This window comes from Carica papaya, chromosome 5 (assembly GCF_054855325.1).
Source record: "Carica papaya isolate Zhongbai chromosome 5, ASM5485532v1, whole genome shotgun sequence".
NCBI classification, from domain to species: Eukaryota; Viridiplantae; Streptophyta; class Magnoliopsida; order Brassicales; family Caricaceae; genus Carica; species Carica papaya.
This window is the reverse complement of record NC_142313.1, coordinates 4,706,864-4,728,881: the sequence shown is the minus strand read 5'-3', so window position 1 is coordinate 4,728,881 and position 22,018 is coordinate 4,706,864. Positions and strand designations below refer to the sequence as shown.

Here is a 22,018-nt window from a genome sequence, read left to right as displayed (position 1 = left end):
AAAAGGAAAAGAAAAGATCACATCACTAAAAATGTCTTTGAGCTCCTCTGCCTTCTAGTGCGCACAGATAAGACGAGAATGGACAGGTATAAAACAAAGACTTTTCTGCTGTAAAAATAGAACATCTTTCATTCAAGATATATAAAGACAAAAAAGAATTATCTACTCAATCTTTTCCTTAATTCTTCAAAAGTAAAAATATTTCCAGTCCCATTTTCATAAATTGAACTTCATTCATAGGATTTTCAAGACCATTTAGTATTTTTATCTATCAAAATCAAATCTACCCAGTGAAAATAAAGAGTAAATCACATAAACCTTTGTAAGTATAGAGTTAAATTTTCATTTTTTTTTTGAAGGGAATCTAGTCAAATTTTACATAATTAAATTCACCATCCAAACTAGAGAATGTTGTCCTCATAGTTCTAATCCAATCTCGTGCACCGTAGATCCAGATCTAAGACAAAAATTCTGACCCAAATAGCGAGACGAGAAAATCATAACTCGAACAAACTCATAACTTGAAAAGATCATTGCCTATAACAATGGGATTTATATGTAATTAACATCTATCAATGCACTTTGTAACTTGTACATACATTTGTTAGAAGCTACTGTTCCAATCTCATGGAACTTATCTGGGCAGATAATAATCCTTCAAAATTACTAAAATGAACCAGCTGGGAACTTATTCAATCAACTGGCAAATTTGATTTCCCCAGTTCTGAATCAATCATGAAGGGAATACAGACACTAAACCATTCCATCAGTTACCAATTCTTCCAACCCTCTCTTCAGTCTCTCCGCTGCAGCTTTACAGTCGTCCTCTTTTAGGCCCCCGAATGAGATCCTTAAAAATCCTGGACAACCGGATGAAGCTCCGGGGATCAGAACCACCCCATGCCTGTGGGCGAGCCAGTGGACGACTTTAGTGTCATTTTCATATTGTTTAGGAAGCTTTGCCCACAAGTAAATGGCTCCTTCTCCACCTTTCACAGCATCTGCTCCCAATGGGGACAGTGCATCCAGAAGGATTTCTCGATTCTTGACAAGATCTTTCACTTGTTCGGTGACCCACTCAGGTCCCATTTCTAGGGAGTATAGGGCAAGATGCTGTGAAATTATTGAAGCACATATAGGAATATTGTCTTGAACTTTGAGGAGTTGGGTTGCAAGGCCTTCCACTCCAGAGGGATACGCTATCTGCATAATCTCATTATTTGGCTAAGACTATCTTCCAACACAAGAAATAAATAAATGATTAAACTACATGTTAATAACTATTAAGCACCCTTTGTACACACCGTCCGAGATTTTGGACTAGTTATAGACCATTTGATTGATCTGTAACTATTTTGTATATTGACGGTATTTCTTTGATACTTTTGTGCATAATAATACTTTATTTTTATTTCAGAAAAAAACAAAACTATTAAGCAGCTGATTGAAGAATGCCATAGGGAAGAAAATGTATATACATTGAAGCATGACGATATGCATATAAAGCAAGTCAGATTTGCATTGGATCGTATGCATACTGATTCCAGACAAAGAAAAATATCCTTGGTTAGAGTGTTCGCTAAAACAATAAAAATCTAGTTTTATCCACCATAACACTACATGTTTTCAGATCAATACTAATACAAAGGGAAAAAAAGATGAATCCAAAACTTAGCAAAGAAAATAATGGACTATTTACTCCACTTAATTGAATCCTGAAGCAATCCTAAATAATTATGCAATCATTGCTGAAGGCAAAAAAATTAATCTTCCAACATAAGTGCTAATAAATGCAAGAAATGCAGAAAGAACTCAAAAATTATGCAATCATTACTTAAGATTAAAAAATTAATCTTCCAAAATAAGTGCTAACAAATGCAAGAAATACAGATAGTTACTTACATATCCAACTCGCCATCCCATCATTCCATAACTTTTTGAGAAGGAAAAAACATTTACTATGTGGTTTCCCTCCAAACAGGTGTGTTGCCGCCCATCATACATAAAATACCTAAAGGTAAGTATGAAAGTTCATATATACACTATGAAGTTTCCTTATTACACACCATGCAGCTGACAAATCAATCTAAATACACAGCAGAAATAGAAGTGTATTACAAGCCGACAACTGAAAAGAAAATCTTCATTGCAACAGAAAATACAACCAACAATGACCAGCAATTCCGAGTTTATTCAAGAATATCCCTGCAAAGTATTGTCTAAACCTTCCAAGAAAGTCAATATATCAACTAACTACATATGTATTTTAAATCAGTAAAATCATATTACTGTCAGTGAACTTTTGTGTTTCACTCAATGGTGCAGGTTCCAATATCTAACAGTAGTTTTGAACTTTGAAGGGCAGTGATCCAGACTAGATATGGGGCTGAAAATAGTGGTCAGAGGAGATTGCTGTTACGAACTAGCATGTGAAGGTGGATCAGAAGGGAATGGAATCCCCTTATGGAGCTTATCATGTTTAAGGTGGTAAAAGGCGAATGGTGGTGATGCAGAATGGACCCAATTCAGTTTCTCTAAACAGATTAGGAAATATATTTCTTTTAAATCTAGAACCATTCTTATTAGTCAGGAGTCTATTTATAAAGAGTAATATTAGGACTTTATTCACAGTTCAAAATTTCTTTAAGTATTAAGTGCTGTATTAGGATTCTCTAATCTAGTTAGATTAAGATTTTAATTTAAGCACTATTTAAAAAAAAAATTAATTTAAGCAGTTACTTTTGAGATAACACTTCAGTGAGTAACTTATCATGACTTTTCTTGATAACTTATCTGCAGATGCAATCAATCAATACGATATTTAAGAATCTCTTCTTTACCCGAAGTATTGATCTGTGCCACTTCTAGTTTACCTCAAATCCTTAAGTTGGCAAAATAACTTACTTTACCCTACATCAGATAAGTTACTTTACCCTTATATCAGGTGGCTTTTAGGAGAACAGGTGTTGTGGTGAAAATCTTTCGGGTTCACTACTTCAATATTCTCTTCGACCAAGGGGAAGGAAGTGGAGGTTAGTGAAGTTGTAAGATTAACTTTACAGACAATTCAGTCCTCGAACATCTAATTTTCTGAAACTTCAATGATTAGGGAGATGATGGAGTACAGAGATCTTATAAGCCACATGGCTGCTGGGACCACATATGGCTGCTGGAACAGTATTGTTATTACTTTATCTAGTTTAATTTAATGGAAAAATAAGCATTAAGATAAGTGCAAAAGCAGTTTCTAGATGTGAGGATAGTTACTTTCAACAGGTAAGTCATGATCAATTTATTCTTGGTAGCAATTGTGTTTTCTTGTATAAAAACAGAACAGCAATCTGAATTAAAGGATAAGCAAAAAATTATTGATAAATTTCTTGAGTACTTTAAACTCTACGAGAACTTTGGGTTCTTTTAACGGCTCATACTGTTAATCAAAGTCCGATAACAAAAACTTAATGAGGGAACACAGATGGCTTTTTTGACTACGTGTCAGGTGCTTAATTCAAGGGATGACTGCCCTGCATGGTCCATTGACAAAGTATGTTCTTGGTGCCCCTGCCACCGCCCAAAAAAACTCAAATGCCTTTTTTTTTTTTCTGTGCGGAAGCTGCTGCTTGGGCCAGCATTCTCACAATGGACAAACCTAAGTACAACAAGAAACACCATCATCAATGCTGCCCTCTGCCCCAACCATCTACTTCTTTGATGTTCAGCGGCTACTGTGGGATTCTGCATTAAGTCTTCTCAATCCATCTTAGGTTGTTTCCAGATGGGTCGCAACAAGCCTTGGTGGTGATTTAGAGTTTGTAGTTATTGGTAAATATAGGAGAAACCTTTGTACTTTCATTCCCATGTTCATTTTTTGGTCATTTGGAAAGAGAGAAAGGTGAGTTTTTGAAGACATTCATTCTCCTTTTGCTATAAACAAACAAGGTTCCACTCCCTAAGCATTTTGTTGACAAAGAATTCAATCATTCATGTGAGAACCTGGGGAACCTGATTGATTTTTAACTTCTGAAATTCTGGTAGTACCACTTTGTTGCCTCTTGATGATGTTTCTTTTTCTCTCAAAAAGATTAAAAACAGTAGTTTAAACTAAAAAATGAAGTTTAATGTCAACTCTATAAAGAAAAGACTACAAAGAGCTAGCTTGCGTAAACAAAGAAGGGAAGAAAGACGAATGTGCATAGCCCTAATACAGAGGTGATGCTCATAGAATTAACAAAATTCAAAAATTACCTCCATTCTTCAATGCTCACATGCCATCAATAATTTCATGGAAAGTAAATAATCTCAACACATTGCCATGATATATGATTATCTTCAAGATCAAAATGAGAAGAGACCACCAATAAAATGTATCAAATTATAAACTAAGAAACTTACTCGTACGTGTTATCTACAACAAGCCAAGAACCAGCATCTCTGCATAGATCTGAAATCCTCTATTCAAAGTAAGAAATATTTCAATTACTATAACATTTGAAGCAGAGAGAAGGGAAAAAATCAACACATTCTCAAAACATTCCTATTTTCTTCCCTTTTTTAATACAGAGACAAGTCAACTGCTATGGTTACCTTTTTATGTGCATGCATGTGTATGTATATAAATAACATATATTTAGTCAGAAGTGAGAGAGAGCGAGAGAGAGAGTCACCTTAAGAAGAGGATCTGGAATGTAGGTCCCAGATGGGTTGCCAGGGTTAACAACAGTAACGAGCTTTGGTGTTGGTTTTGTTTCCAAAAGTGTCCGCTCTAACCAATCTGAAAGTCCAAACAACGGCTACTAAGTGGTGCAATGAGAGAAGAAAATGTGTATCCTGTAGCCACTTTCTTAATTATAACAAGCAGTAACTAGAGAATAGAACTAGTGATGAACTAAAAAACATAACAAACCATGCATTTTTGCAAGTGTGATGAACTAAAATAGTAAAGAAAACTGGACAAACATACCCTTTTATGCAGGCTTTTTGGAACACGTTCTTAAATGGCTCTGGAATACTAACCAATCTTGCAGGAGTTTTGAACACTCTAAAATACCTTATAGAATGCTTACATCCATGAAAAATCTATCTAAACAAGTTATAAGGAATAAAGGGCACAAAAAGCTGAACCAATTAGCAAATTATGATTTGGGATTGTAACTTTGGGATATCGAAAACAAATCCCCACAAAACCCCTGACTTTAAGGTTCCAGATTTGTGATAGAACTTCAGGAACAAAAATGATTAATTATTCCTCTGGGAACAGTCTACCTGACCAAAGTGATCAGCCTTCTCCTCCTTTAGGTGGAGGTGGGCCCTGCACTCAATAACTCACTAAGTACTGGGTCACCCAACTATACTGATTAATCCTACTTTTCTTGTAACCCCCTGCCTTTCTACACAAAAAAAAATGTCACCGGTATTTGGTAAACAGAGAATTCTCCTGATACAGAATAAAAAACTCAAATAGTCTACCAAGCTACAAAATAATTTAGTTTAAACTTAACATTCAAAACAGTTACTTCAAAAAACTCATTGCACCTCAAGTTAAATAATTATAGTGGCTCTTTCTTCTCAAATATCAAAAGAACATGGAGAATAATATAGCCTATAGGTTACTCCTAACCACTTGCTCAAAAAGTTCGGATATAAAAATAATATTGAAGAATGAAGAGCTTTTAACTTCATACCTGCATCCGGATGGAGAGTCTTTGGGTGACCAGGACCCACCAGTATGTTAGTGACACCTGTCATCTGGAAGGACATGTAGGCATTGAAATAGTAGGGTGCAAACATAACCACAGAATCACCAGCATCACACAAGGTAAGGACAAGATTCACAAATGCCTGCAAGTGAAACACGTAAGAGATAAACCAGCGCTTTAAACAAAGAGAGATAAGGTAAAAAGATGAAGTTGGTAAGCAATAGTTGTGTGTTTCAAATCAACGATACTGTAAACAATTATTTCAAGAAGGTTCAAACACCTAAATATCAAATTTATTTTTTTCTGAAGGAAAACCGCAATATGTTAACTAATATTAAAAGACTGCTTGCTTTATACTCACATAACCTTTATCACATTTAGCAGAACAACCATACATGCAAGGATGCAAACAAAAGGAATACAAGAAACACACAAGCATGTGATATCTGCACACACATACAAATAAGACAGATTTCCAACATAGAATTCAAAGATTTCCATATATACATGCAACTGAGAGATTTGAAGGTTCAACCACATCAGTTATTGAAAAGTCTAAATGTTATCTCTAAGGACATGACATACTCAGACAGCAAGCCCAGGAAATATTTATTCTCATATTACAAAGGAAATTCTGTCTCTGTTATCTGAGCCCCACAAGAGTTTGACTCTATGCACAGATATTGACAACTGAATTACATATTAGGCATCTAGAATGAGAAAGTAAAAGAAACACTCAATATATACTAATCAAGCACAATAGTGCTTCTCATCCAATTTAACATTGATCTTTTCAAAACCTAATACTTGTTGGATTGAGGAATCTATATGGATCTTCCACGCAATAAAACAAAATAAAATTTAGAAATCACTCTTACCTGATTGGCACCTGCAGTAACCATCACCGAGGATTTGGTTATCTTGTTTTCTTGACGCAACTGCAAGACAATAGAAAACTAGAAATGTTAAAACACTTTCATTATTCACAATTTTCCAGAGAGAGTATCTTCTAGAGCACCCTTTTCAGACCAATACAACTACTTCACAGGCAGGTTACCATAATTAGTTGGTGAATTCTTTTCTTTTTTCAGAGAGAAAAGGAGAAAATTTACAATGTTAGAAAAATCCAGGTCATCAAGCTTAGCATGCCCTGTAAACAAATATTCAGGGTGTGGAACCAGTTATCTCTAATCCTGTCAAAAGGAGAGCAAGTACCCTCAAAAACTCTCATATTCCCTTCTTTCCAAATAACCCAAAAATTAGAAACAAGAATGAGAATGAAGAATTTTTTATTAAATTTACAAGTGCATAATCACAACCAAGGCCAAAATTGCCAGCAACAGAACCTGAAACAAACCAATACAAATAAAGGAGACTGAAAAAAGAATCCCAGAGTCTTCTAGCCTCTGAACACCAAAGAAGAAGTTGAGTGAGGAATTAGCAGGTGAAATCTTATAACGAGCACTCTACATACCAGTGGTTTGATTCTGAAGCATTTGACCTATCTAAGAAGCTATACATAGCATCCTGTTGGAGATTTTGCAACTAACAACTTTCCAGACAAAGAGTATCTTCTTGAGCATCAATTTCAGATTCATACAATTTCATAGCCCCGTCAACATAACTAGTTGGTAAATCTTAGAAACTGTACTTTACATGAGGTGGCTTTGAAGACATAACTGTTTAAGAGCTAGATACAGCATCAGGATCGAGAAATCAGAGACGATGGTAAAACATCAGCCGAAACAGATAATACTTTGCAGCAAAGGCCGCCTTTTACAGAAATAAGGACAAAAACATTTCAATCTTGAAACACTGAAACAGAAGCTTTGAATAGTTTTCAGCCAACAGAAAACTTGTTTTCTTGATGCAAATGCAAAATAGAAGCTTAGCATGACTAGAAATTTCAAAACAGTTTCACCACTCACAACATTCTGGACACAGAGTATCTTCTCTAGCACCAATTTCAGATCAATACAACTACTTTAGAGGCAGGTTAGTACAATTAGTTGGTGAAACACTTACAAGGGTTACTCTAAGTGGCAGGGTTTTGACTTTCTAGATGCCGGATATAGATTTTAGAAATACAAAATTCACAACTCTCCAGACAAAGAGTATCTTTCAAGCACCAGTCTCCTTTCAACATGACTTCACAGGCAGGTTAATGAAATTAGTTGGTGAAATCTTAGAAGGCACACTTTACATGGGAATGGTTATAAGTTCAAAGCAGTTGACCTTTCTAAAAACATATGTAGCATTATGCTGGAAATGACGAAAGAAGATCAGCTTCAACAGATAGCAATTTTGCACATAAATAAGGAGAAATATGGTTTGATCTTGAATGTGTGTTTTTTAGGAAGGGCAGAGTAATTTTTAACTTCACAAACAATTGCACTCTCTTTTTCCTTTTAAATGAGGAAACGAAAATTTCAACCCATGCTAACTTGATGTTTTACCATATAGTTTGCAAGTTACTTCATCTGGTACCAAATTATGTCAAAGAAAATCTAAATATTTTTAGTTATTTAGCTTTTATAAGAAATTTTCATCATTACATATGCTAATGATACAAGCATATACAAGTTACCAATCCATATTGTATTTAGGCACAAAGCAATTAATCCAACTTAACTCATCAAACTTATCAATCAAACAAGTGCAACCTCAGGTTGAGATATTCAATAGAAGGACAGAACAACTTAGATTTTTAGGAGCCATTTCTACTTTCATGATTTAGCTTGGACTAGCCTTCAAGCCAACCTGTATACCAGATTACACTACTAGAATTCAGTATTGGGAAAAGGAGCAAACATGCTTACCCATGCCATGCAATTAACTACTGAATACAAACTACAAGAACTAAGTTGATCATTAAACAGAAATTTTGATAAAGCTGTTTAAAATGTCTACCTTCTTCAACAGGGCCTCCCTTAGTGCTGGAAGACCTTCATCACCACCATAACGACTGATTGAAGGCTCCCATACAAGTTCTTTCACCTTATCCAATGCCTGTTTTGGTGGTTGCCAATAAACTACTCCCTATTTCATCAGAAACTGGAGTCAATAAGATGGGCACTGATACAAGAATTTTTTTGTTGAAACCATTTAACTAAAACACCCCAACTCTGACACGGATTAATAGCAAATGCAATATTGTCAAAGTAAGTCATCAACCAAGATTTTCTCAAAAAAAAAATGTCATCAACCAAGGTATACATGGAAAATTAGAACCAGAATGGCAAACCCTGCCTCGCTAACTTTCTTCTTTGATAGTAAAAACTAATTAATCATGCTAGAGTTTCATAATAACTATATGAAAATATGTGTTGCCGGTGCTTGCCTCAACTTCAGGTGATTGGAAAAAGTGATGGAGATTTAAGGACTTCACAAACAACTCCTAATAATCTTACCTTGGAACTTCAAGTCAGGTTCTTATTATAAGAAAATAAAACCATTTCTGAATTTTGGGACATTAATATGGCAACTAGTTTTTGACATCCAATGTTCTCTCATCTTATTTTTTGTTTGCTTAAGCCGAAAGTTAAAGAAATTCCAGCTATATATGCTTAAATCATCCACGGAAATGCGTTGTAAAAAATATAATGTACCCATTAGCTTTAGTTTCTCAATAGTTTCTTATACCCTTGTATTAAAAAAAGACTGAAAGCGTTGAAAAAGACTGAAAGCCCATTACAAAAATGTAAAATAACTAGAGACGCTCTTTGGTAAATGAAATTTTTAATTTTTGATTCCTACATACAGGCTAATGCATAATAACATGAATATTATGTGTGTATGTTTGCAGTCGTTCAGTAAAACAAAAAGAACCGTTTATAAAAAATATTGGAGCAACTTTATAGTATCTTTAAACTCATCATCTTCTTACTTTCATTTTCTAAACGCTATTTTCATTCTGTTTTCAAAGATCACATGTTCTTCCATGTGTCTATATGTGTGTGCATTAAAAACTAAAAACATTTTCAAACGAGAAACAGAGTCAAAAACTCTCTCTTGAACCAATGCAAAGCACTTTTACCAAGAAAGAAAAATATGACATCAAACGCATCCTATTCAGGCCATTAAACAAAGCTCTCACCATTTTCTATGGTCCTAATTGCTCAGATAACCCAAAGAAAAAAAAAATCATGCCTAGATACTGGAAAACAGACCATTTATATCTCTGTTTCCAATGCGTCCATCCATCTTCATATCAAATTAACATAAGAAAAACACAGAACCCAAAATTGCTAAAAACAAAACAACAAACCTGAGCAAGTGAAATAGCATGCTTTGCTCCTCGGATCAATTCCTGTATCTGCACAAACCATATCCCAGATAAATTCACCTAAAAATAACTTCACCCAATACAATTTTCACGCATAGCAACAACCATACATATAAATGTTTCATACGAATATAAACAAAAAAACAAAAACCCAGACAATACTTAGATATACCTGAACCATGATTGGCATATCAGTCTCCAAAGCTCTCCTCGCGAGCATTCCAAAGGAACCCATTTCCGCTCACACCCACACTCAGCGAAATCCACAGAGGAAAAACTCACGGTGATAAAGAAAGTTAACCCACCTACCCCAACCCACAATCGAAAATTAGAAAAGAAGAAAGGGAAATGAAAGCAACTTTTTCAACTACAAGATAGAGAGTTACGCACGCCTCAACAAACCCCCACAATTGGAGCAGATATAAAATATTATACCCGACGTGTATAAAATTATCAACACGTATCATTTACCGAAGACGTGACGAGGAGTTTCTAAAAAAAAATAACAAAAGAAGACAGGAGAAGGAGGGAGAAGAGAATTACAGACCAAGAATCTCCGGGAGGGTCCTCCGGGTCCTGAGGGTGCGAGAGAGTGTGGGGGTCTTTGCTGGGTTGCTTGGAAGAGAAAAGTGAGTGACGGGCTTTGGATGAGAAGAAGATGGACCCGTTTCCTGGGGGAGCGTAGACTAGATCTTCTCCTCGTGGATTTCATACAAGAAAACTAAGGAAAAAAGACAAATTAGCCGCAGAACGGAAAGCAAACAAGCACATGTTCGTGATTCGTGTTTGAGCATTGCGTCGAAACCTGAAATTAATGCATGATACACATTATTACAGTTTAGAAACTGCACCTTTTTTCTATCGAAGTTTTGCAATTATAATAATTTATTATTAAAAAATTTAATTCAATCATTATAATTTTACTGATTCTAAATTTATAAAATAATAATATTTAATATATTTTTATAATATTAAAAATATAAGTTATATATTTTTTAATTTATTATCTTATATATTAAATTTTAATTTTTATATTTTTATTTAAAAATACAAAATAAATATAGACATATAGAATTAATAATTTTATATATAATAATTAAAATAAAATTATAGCCTCTGATAATGCTAAATAGTTTATAAAATTATAAAAAAAATAAATTAAAATATTATTAAATGGATGAAAAACTTTGGTTTTCATAATGGGTGAATTGAAAATTTTTAGATTTTATCATTTTTATGATAAATATAAAATATCTATTTGACTTTTCTAAAGATATTTATTCATATATAAAATTATAAACACAAATGTTAAAAAATAAAATAATTAAAAATTAATATATAATACTAATTATCAATTAAAATAACATAATTTAATTTATAATAAAATAAATCTATACCATAATTTATGAATATGATTTCTATATGATATATTTTTATTTCGTTATAAATTTTAAAATTATACTTTATATGAATTCTTAATATCTTGTAAATTTTTCGTTAAAAGTATTATAATCTTTTTATATTTATAAAAATTTTCTAGTTTTGTATGATTTTATTAACCTAAAATAATAGTTATATTATATTTTATAAATATTTTAATTTTGTCACTTATTTATTTATTTTATTATATGATAAGACAAAATCAGGTTTTATGAAAAGTAACAGTAAGACACGAATCTTAGTTTTTTATTTAAATTTTCTTTTTGGCCTTTTCGTTTTACTTTTCAAATATTTTGTTTGCATTCCTTGACTTACTTAAAAAAAAAAAAAAAAAAAAAGGAAGATCAGGTCAGGCTATCCAGATTCTAAATATTTTTTAAAAATATATAAATATTATATATATATATATATATTTATATATACACTAAACTAACATGTCTTTTTATATGTTTTCATGTACCACACAAAATGATTTTTAGATTTTTTATTTGCAATAATGAAGTATAGAAATAATTTGACAACATTCAATAAATTAATTGAACTTTAATTATTAAAATAAAATATTACTTATCTCTATTTAATCCTAGCAATTAGGTAGTATGAGATTTTTTATAATTTATTTTAAAAATTGTTAATTTTCAGTAATTAAGTTGATGACCCACTAATATGATATTTTATTTTTCTCATCCACTCATAACAATTGAAACTAACTAAAAAAATACATAAAATAATAAATAATTATTATAAAAAAAGTACATTAATTGAATGAGTAATTTTAAAATAAATTATATAATTATTATATTTTATAAGAATTAATATATAATAATAAAAACAGTTATAATTATCATGAATATGTTTTGATTTTTTCTCTTATCTATAAAATGAGTACAAATACTTATTTTATAAAAGTTTTTTATAATCTAAAGTTTCAAAATATTTGTGCATAATAATTAGATAAAAAGAATAAGTGAGTTAGAGAATTAAAGATTTAACTAATAGATTTCTCAATCATGCTATAATTGTAAAGGTCCGGAACTTAAATAGAAATAAAATCATAAATTAAATGCAGAAGCGAAATAATAAAGTTTAGAATTTACATTCTTTACACAATAATTTAGATTATCCAATAGGGTTACGAGAGTATCTCTTCTAAAAGAACAAAAATAAACAAAATAAATAAATAAAACACAAATAATTGAGCATTCTATGACAACTTTCACTAACTTTTGAAGGGAGTCAGGGTGACGAACTATTCACAACCCTCTTGTTGATCAGAATCTGGATATTGGTCATCTTGATCTTAAATAGTTAATGAAAGAGTAATCTACACTAATTCAGTAAGAATATCACACTACTCACTGATACAAAAATTCAAGATTGGTAAAAATTATAAAAACAACCAATTTAGTTCTTGATTTAAATAAATTCATTTATCATAAATAAAACTATTTATTGCATATATTTACCGTTACGATATTTTCAAAATCGACCTATAGAGACAATAACTCTAATAATATTTTAATATCCTATTTAAGTGAGTAAGAATAACAACTTTTTTTTATTTGCCTACTGGTATTACTGGGGGTCTATAGGGATGTCTCACTACGCATGAACCAATATCTAATATTGTCAACTAACCGGCCGTCCTCATACCCTATTCGGTATGAACGCTAAAAATATCATTCATTAATACCTCGTATAGTATGAGGGTGAATTGGGCCATCCCCATATCCCATTCGGTATAAGCGCCAAAAATATTATTTCTCGATACCTTGTTCGGTATGAGACAACATTCACGGTAGGGTTTCCTATGTATTCGGTCTGTCCACCATCTCACAGGATATCCAGTAAGACAAACATTCATTAATTCACATAAACAAGTAATTTTCTGTTTGCATATTAATTTTCAATTTCATAAATTAACCGTAAATAACGCAAGATAAGTAATAAATATACATCAAGAAAGCACAAGTGAATCATTTAACTATTCTAATATATTCTCATATATTTAAAGCTGTAAAAGCAAACAATTAGTTACACAGGACAAACAAACAAATAACTAACTGGTTCCGGCTCCATTGGTAACCTATAATTATTTTTAAAGTTTTCTAAATTACACAAAATATCATATTATCGATTATTAAGCTTCAATTTCAAAATAGAGGATAAGGTAAAGGATTCTTATCCGAATCGGTATCTGAAATATCAAACTTTCTACTATGCCTACTGGCAGTCCCCGGATTTTCTGAATTTTTTTGCGGAGATTAAAACACGTTTCACGTCCCTAAAAAAACCATAAGAATCCAAAATCAGTGAAAAAAATCATTTTCAACCAATTTCGGGGTTCCGACATGGCGACATCGCCACGCTCCGGCAACGGCACCACCACTCCTAGCGATAGTTTGACTCACTCTGCTCATTTTTTACTGGTTTTATACATATTCCTGCGAAAAAACAAGTTATGGGGCGTCGGTTGGCCCAAAAAACTGAAAAATAGAAACTTACCGGCAGTGAGATTTTCTGAGTGCGGCGGCTCTGCTGGCTCACCTTCGCGGCTAGGAGTTTTTCTTCGATCAACCTGTAGAAAACAGAAGGGTGAACACAATGGTGGGAAAATCATACGAAATAGAAAATGAGAAGGGTCTCATCGGAGGCGGTTGCAGGTTTTGCACGCGACGGTGCCGTCGCGCTTTGCTTGCAATTTTCAGCACCTGTCGTTTCTTTTGCTTCGATTTAGCCATGGGGGTGCTCAGAATCAAATCCGAGTGAATAGGAGAATTTTTACTTTTTTTGGCAGTCAAAGGTGGCTCCGGCGCAGCGGCAGACGGCAGTCAGCTCTCTTCTCCGTCGACTGGTTCTTCTTCTCTAACGAGAAGCTGGTGGCTAGGGTTCAGGTTTGACGTGATGTAAAATATTTATACCTATCATGCGTTAATATGGGTCGTTCGTCGTATTTGTTCTCGACCGTCCAATCGCGTTTAAAGAATAAATAAATATGTATCATTCATTGCGATTTAATCTCGATCGCCCGATCATATTTAAAAGAGAACGAATCTGAACCATTTATCACGTTTAATCGTAACCATCCGATCGCGCCTAAAGAGGGAACGGATCCGGACCGTCTACACATGTGGGAATGCTTCTAGGTCATTTAATCGCAGGGCACGCGAATCGCCAGTGTGGCCTCCCGCATGGCACCGAGTAAGCGTGCATTGCCACACAGCGCACTCCGATTTGTTGAGGTTGTTGATTGAACGGTCCTACGTGACAAAATTTTTATTAATTGCATTCTGATCTCCAATTTCTGATTTTCTTTCAAAAATACCATCCGAACCCAAATTTTCACGTCTTTTTTCCAAAATTATTTTCAATTTCATTATCAACCTATTTTTTTTTCCATAATTTCATATTAAATTAAATTTTATTAATTTCAAAAATATATTTTTATATTTTTTTAATATTAAAATTAATCTTGTGCCAAATTTTGGGCTCGGGTATTATAACTTTCTCTCCTCTTAAAAGAAATTTAGTCACTCAAATTTGTCTCCCTCTCACTCAATCAAATAGTTGGGGATATTGGGCTCTGAAGTCTAATTTTAGCTCCCATGTGGCTTCTCTCTGTGTATGATTCTGCCATAGAACCTTCACGAAAGGAATTTCTCGGTTGCGGTGTACTCTCGTCTTTCGGTCCACAATGTCCACCAGTACCTACTTATATGACAGATCCTTCTAGGGTGAAAGGGGCTCGTGGGCCAAGATATGAAAGGAGTCCAAGTTGTACTTGCGTAGTATAAATACATGAAACACATTATGGACTCTAGATAGTTCTAGAGGTAGTACCAGTCTGTAGTCAACGGTACCAATTCTGTTTAAGATCTCAAATGGCCCAATAAATTGGGAATTTAGTTTTCCCTTCTTGTCAAACTTACTGATTCCCTTGAAAGGAGTGACCTTAAGGAATACTCGATCACCTTTCTCAAATTATAAATCTCTCCTCCAGATGTCTGCATAACTCTTCTGCCTGCTATGAGCCATCTGGATGTTTTTCCTGATCTTAATTATTTTAGCTATAGTCTCCTCCATAAGATCTGGGTCGAATAATTTTCTATCACCTATCTCTTCCCAACAGATTGGCGATCTGCATAGGCGACCATATAATGCCTCGTACAAAGCCATGTCGATACTTGTTTGGTAACTGTTATTGTAAGCGAACGCTATTAAGGGTAAATGATCATCCCAATGCCCCTCGAAGTCAATAACACAAGCTCAGAGCATATTCTTCAGTGTGCAGATTTTACTTTCTTATTGTCTATCAGTCTAAGGATAGAATGCAGTACTAAAAGACAGTTTCATTCCCATTACTTACTGAAAACTATATCAGAACCGAAAAGTGAACTTGGAGTTCCTGTCGGATACTATTGTCATTGACACTCCATGTAACCTAATTATCTTCCAGGTATACATTCTTGCTAGCTTGTTCAATGAGTCAGTCATCTTGATGGCCAAGAAGTAAGAAGATTTAGTGAGCCTATCAATAATTACCCAAATGACATTATGTCCAAAGCGTGCCCTAAGCAATCCTATCACAAAATCCATTGTGATGTGTTCTCACTTTTACTCCAGAATCGGTAATGGTTGAAGTAGTCTGCCTAGGCGTTGATGCTCTGTCTTGACTTACTGACACACTAGACACTTGAAAAAAAAGTCGATCACCTCTCTTTTCATCCCATTCCACTAAAATCGGAGTCGCATACTTTGATACATTTTAGTGCTTCCAGGATGCATGACAAACTTTGAGCTATGAGCCTTTGTCATGATGTCTCTTTTCAGCTCACTATCATATGGAACACACACCCTGTCCTAAAATTTGAGCAACCCATCAGTATAGAATCGAAATTTTAAATTTACTCCCTGTTTTGAATCTTTCATGAGGGTTGCTATGGTGGAATTAGCGGATTAAGCTTCCTTTATTCTCTGAATCAACTCAGGTTGAACAGTCAGGTGGGCCAAACATGTAACTCTCTTCAAGTCCTGAAGTCATACCTGTTGTGCGACCCCTATTACCCTACATTCTAAAACTATTAGGTGAGCTAACATATCTGCACTTTTTCTGCTGAGTGCGTCGGCTACCACGTTGTCTTTGCTTGGGTGATACAAAATGTTGCAATCGTAGTCCTTGAGGAGTTTTATCCATCGTCTTTGATGCATGTTGAGATCCTTTTGAGTGAATATGTATTTCAAGCTCTTATAGTCAGTATAGATCTGAAAAGTCTCCCCATACAATTAATAGCACCAAGTCTTCAAGGCATGGATAATCGCAACAAGTTCTAAGTAGTGGGTGGGGTAGTTTTTCTCATAACTTTTTAACTACCTAGACCCATAGGCTATGACCTTCCATGCTGCATCAGAACATAATCCAACCTCAGGTATAGGCACCACTATAAACTATATATTCACATGTCCCACTCGGCAAAGCCAACACATGCGCAGTCGTCAACCGCTTCTTTAGTTATGAAAAGCTTCTTTTACAGTTCTCGTTTCACTTAAACTTGACATTGTTCTTTGTGATCCGGGTCAAATGAGCAACTAGACTAGAAAATCCTTCTATAAACCTGTGGTAATAACTTGTTATTCCTAAAAAGCTACGAATCTCCTTGACCGATGTTAATTTCTCCCAACTAAGCACTGCCTCAACTTTTTTGAGGTTTACTAACACTCTATTCGTTGATATGATGTGCCCTATGAAGGTAGTCTGCTCAAATTAGAACCCATATTTACTCAACTTCGCATATAATTTTTTTTCTCTGAGAACCTGCAAAACCTAAGTCAAATTGTGAGCGTATTCTTCTCTACTTTTTGAATAGATCAGGATATCATCAATAAATATAATGATAAACTAATCTAGGAATTATCTGAAAACTCTGTTTATCAAATCCATAAAAATGGTTGGTGCGTTGGTTAGTCCAAATGGCATGAGTATGAACTCATAGTGTCCGTATCTGGTTCGAAAAGCTGTTTTGGAAATGTCTTATTCCTTAATCTTTACTTGATGGTAACTTGAACGCAGGTCTATTTTGGAGAAGACTTGGGCACCCTGCAACTGATCAAAAAGGTCATCGGGAGGGGGTATTTGTTCTTGATCGTGTAACTTGAACGTAGGTCTATTTTGGAGAAGACCTGGCCACCCTGCAACTGATCAAAAAGGTCATCGGGAGAGGGTACTTGTTCTTGATCGTGACCTTGTTCAGTCCCTCTAGTCAATACATAACCTTAACGTCTCATCCCCTTTTTTACAAATGTGACTTCAGCACCTTAAAGGGACACACTATGTCAGATGAACCTACTACCCTACAATTCATTTATCTGTTTCTTCAGCTCTTCCATCTCAACACGACTCATGTTGTAAGGGGCAACCGAGATAGGCTGAGTGTCTGGGTGAAAATCTATGGTGAATTCAACTTCTCTAGCCATTGACAGTCTGGGTTGTTCATCAAGAAACATATTCGGGAAGTCTCGGACTACCAGAATCTCTCGAATACAATTTTTTTTATAGATTTGCCTAGTTAGATAAAATAGTCGAGTTAAAGCAATTGGTAATAGGAAAATTTTCATGAGAAAAAAATGTTTTAAGAATTTAATTAATTTGTAAATGACTCTTCATTAAGAGGGTTGAATACAAGTTTCTTGTGAAAATAATCTACAGTGGTGTGATACGACGCTTGTCAGTTTATTCCTAAAATTACATCAAAGTCTCCCGTGTCAATCTCTATTAGGTCACAACTTAATTTCCTATTTGTTATATTTATGATACAAGCTTTGTATATAACCTCTCCTAATAGTGTCATACTCCCATGAGTAGACACAAACAATACAGAATCAAGTTCTTTTAGGTAATACATTCAAGTTTGGTATAAAAACATGTGAGAAAAATGAATGTGAGGCACCAGTATCAATCAAAATATGTACAAGATGATTACAAATAGTGTATGTACTTTGTATCACGTCTAGGTTGGCTTCTGCATCTTGCTGAGTGAGGTTGTAATCTCTGCCCCAGATAGGAGGTCAGGTCTGGTTCTGATTCATCGGGCACTCTCTCGTGTAATACTGGCACTCCCATATATACGACAAGTATTGTTGAGGTGATAACAAGGTCGGTTCCCATGATCCTTGTCACAGTGCTGACAAGTCCTACCGCATCCTATTGTTGGAATATGAGGAGGAGTCTGAGTCACTGGTCTAGGTCTCTTGTTATGTTGAACAGGTGCAGTGAGTGCTGGTATGCAGTGTGAAATCGGGGACCTGAGGTTCCCCACTGCTGGAGAAAAAATACGAAGGTTCCTCTCTACTAGTTGTGCCTTGACCAGAACGGCTAAGTAAGTATCGAGCTCGAACACATACAGCTGTTGTTTAATCTCAAGATGGAGACCCCACTTAAACTACCTTCATCCATCATGCCCTCAGGGGAATACCGGCACAACTCTAAGAGCTTTCAGGCATACTCTGATACAGTCATATTATCTTGGACTAGATATGCAAATTTCATTTTCTTCAAATGTCGAAGATGTTTTAAGAGGTACTCTGCATTGAAGGCCATCAGGTACTGTTCCTAAGTGACTGGAACAGGCAGGGTGGTCTGCTTGAGCTACTACCAGTGACCTACCTCTCTCACTAGTATGTAGGTGGCAAGTATAATTCTATGTTTTGGAATCACCCCAAGAGTCATGAAAGTCTTCTCTATCTTAGCTAACTAGTACTCGACCTCTTCAAAGGATGATGCCCCTGCAAAAGTAGATGAGTTTAGTCTTTTATACATCTCAATGTAGCCTGGATCTATTATGGGTAGAACTGAGTCCTGTGGAAGAGGGACTGAATTATGCTGGGAAGGGATCAGATGGCCCTGTGGTGGTACTGGATGATACGATGAAGGCACCAGATTGTACTGTGGTGGTGCCGGATGATGCGATGGGGGAACCGGACTATATTGTGGTGGTGTAAGATGGTACTGTAGAGGAGCAAGGTTATACCGAGGTTGCTTAGGATCCTTCCACTGTAGGGGTGGCTCAAACTGTGGCAGTGGGGGATGGTCAAGTAGCTCTCTCCTTTCCTCTCGGGCTTGTTGGGCAGCAATGAGTCTCTCCAGCATTTTAAAAAGTTGGTCAACATCCTCTCAAAGCGAACACTCCCGGACTGCTCGGTTTAGTGGGGTCTTCCTCTTCTCATATATTTGTACCTACATTTCATAAAGAATGGTCAAGCGATAATTCATTTTTTTTATGTTTCCTTAGGTTTTTGTGTAAGAAATGGTTTCGAAGAAAGCGACTCTGATACCAACTGTAAAAGTTTGGAACTTAAATGGAAATAAAATCATAAATTAAATACAGAAGCAAAATAATAGAGTTTAGAGTTTACATTCCTTACACAATAATTTATAATGCCCAATAGAGTTACGGGAATGTTCATTCTAAAAGAATAAACAAAAATCAAAGAAATAAACAAAAGACAAATAACTGAGCATTTTAGGACAATCTTCACTAGCTTTTAAAGGGAGTACAGGTGGTGAACTATTCACAACCCTCTTGTTGATCGGGATTTGAATCTTAGTTCTTTTGATTTTAAATAGTTAACGAAAGGGTGAGCTACACTACCTTAGTAAAAATATCACACTACACACCGATATAAAAACTGAAGGTTGGTAAAAATTATAAAAATAACCAATGAAGCTCTTGATTTAAGTAAATTCATTTATCATAAGGAAACTATTTATTACATATATTTACCGTTGCGAGATTTCAAAATCGACATATAGAGACTAACTCAACTAACATTATAATCTCCTATTTAAGTGAGCAAGAACAACAACTTTCCCTTTTTATTTGCCTACTAGTATCCTTGGGGTTCATAGGGATATCCCACTATGCATGAATCACTATTCAACGTTATCAACTAACCGGCCATCTCCACACCCCGTTTGGTATGAGTGCCAAAAATATCATCGTTCATTATCCCGTTCGGTGTTAGGGTGAATCGGACTATCCCCATACCCCGTTCGGTATGAGTGCCAAAAATCCTATTCATCGATATCCCGTCCAATATGAGGCAACATTTACAGTAGGATTTTCTATGTACTCGGTCCGTCCATCATCTCCTAAGATATCCAATAAGACAAACATTCATTAATTCACATAACCAAGCAATTTTCCATTTGCATATTAATTTTCAATTTCATAAATTAACGGTAAATCATGCAAGACAAACAATAAATATACATCAAGGAAGCACAACTGAATCATTTAACAATTCCAGTATATTCTCATGTATTTAAAGCTGTAAAAGTAAACAATCGGTTACACAAGACAAACAAATAAATAACTAATCGGTTCCGGCTCTATTAGTAATCTATAATTATTCTCAAAAAATTTTAAATTACAAAAATACCATATTATCGATTATTAAGCTTCAATTCCATAACATAGAATAAGATGAGGGATTCTTACCCAAATCGATGTCCAAAATACCGAACTTTTACTGGGTCTACTGGCGGTTCCCAAGTTTTTTGAATTTTTATGTATAGATTAAAACACGTTTCACGTCCCTAAAAATACCATAGGAATTCAAAATCGGTTAAAAAAAAAACTTCTCGACCAATTTCAGGGCTCCGGCACGGCGGCACCGCTGTGCTCCGGCGACGACACCATCGCCCACGGTGGCAGTTTGCCTTAGCCTAGCCGTTTTCGGCCGGTTTTATACATATCCCTACGAAAAAATACGTTATGGGGCCTCGGTTGGTCGAAAAAATTAAAAAATAAAAACCTACCAGAAGTGGGATTTTCCGAGTGCAGCGGCTCCGTTGGCTCACCTTCGCGGCTGAGAGTTTTTCTTTGGTCAACCTGTAGAAAATAGAACGATGGATACAACGAGAATGGGCTTATCGGAGGCTGTTGTGGGTTTTGTCCGTGGCGGCACTGCCGGACTTTGCCCGCAGTTTTCGGCTCACCCACTATTCCTTTTGCTCCGATTTAGCCATGAGGGTGCTTAGAATCAAATTTTGAGAGAGTAGGAGAATTTTTACCTTTTTGGCAATCGGAGGTGGCTCCGGTGCGGCGGTAGGCGACGGTCGCTCCCTTCTCTGACGACTGGTTTTTCTTCTTTGGCGGGAAGCTGACAGTTAGGGTTCAGGTTCGGTATTATGCGAAATATTTATACCCATCTCGCGTTAATCTGGGTCGTTAATCGCGTTTGATGTTGACTGTTCGATCGTGTTTAAAGAGAAAATAAATATGAACCATTTATCGCGATTTGATCTCGACCATCCAATCGCGTTTAAGAGAGAATGAATCAAGATTATTCATCACGTTTGATCGCGACCGTTCGATTGCGCCTAAGGAAAGAACAGATCCGGACCGTCCACCCGCGCGAAAACTCTTCTGGGTCGTCCGATTGTGAGGCACACGGATCGCTAGTGTGGCCTCCCGTGTGGCACCGAGTTAGTGTGTCTTGCCATGTGGCGCGCTCTGCTTCGTCGAGGCTACTAACTGTGTAGTTATTCGTGGCAAAATTTTCTTTAATTGTGTTCTGACCCCCAGTTTTCGATTTTTCT

At 35.3% G+C, this 22,018-nt stretch overlaps 1 protein-coding gene across 1 annotated transcript; it reads right to left on the bottom strand.

The window, feature by feature from the left end:
- Window positions 1-517: 517 nt before the first annotated feature.
- On the bottom strand, window positions 518-10,669 carry LOC110819545 (Pyridoxal phosphate (PLP)-dependent transferases superfamily protein). Its single transcript, XM_088219603.1, has 10 exons — window positions 10,529-10,669; window positions 10,154-10,286; window positions 9,964-10,011; window positions 8,607-8,735; window positions 6,575-6,634; window positions 5,682-5,838; window positions 4,665-4,771; window positions 4,393-4,451; window positions 1,903-2,011; window positions 518-1,203 (listed from the first exon to the last, which is right to left on the bottom strand). Exons 2-10 carry the CDS (start codon window positions 10,214-10,216, stop codon window positions 754-756), a joined length of 1,182 nt encoding a protein of 393 aa, XP_088075729.1. The 5' UTR covers window positions 10,217-10,286; window positions 10,529-10,669; the 3' UTR covers window positions 518-753.
- Window positions 10,670-22,018: the final 11,349 nt, after the last annotated feature.

Bases quoted from the DNA above. Each gene is read 5' to 3' on its own strand.
- LOC110819545 (XM_088219603.1), bottom strand. From the start codon at position 10,216: ATGGGTTCCTTTGGAATGCTCGCGAGGAGAGCTTTGGAGACTGATATG. The intron at 8,736-9,963 runs GTTTGTTGTTTT...CTGATGAAATAG, and splicing joins ATGCTATTTCACTTGCTCAG to GGAGTAGTTTATTGGCAACC. The intron at 1,204-1,902 runs GTAAGTAACTAT...GAGATTATGCAG, and splicing joins TGGGATGGCGAGTTGGATAT to ATAGCGTATCCCTCTGGAGT.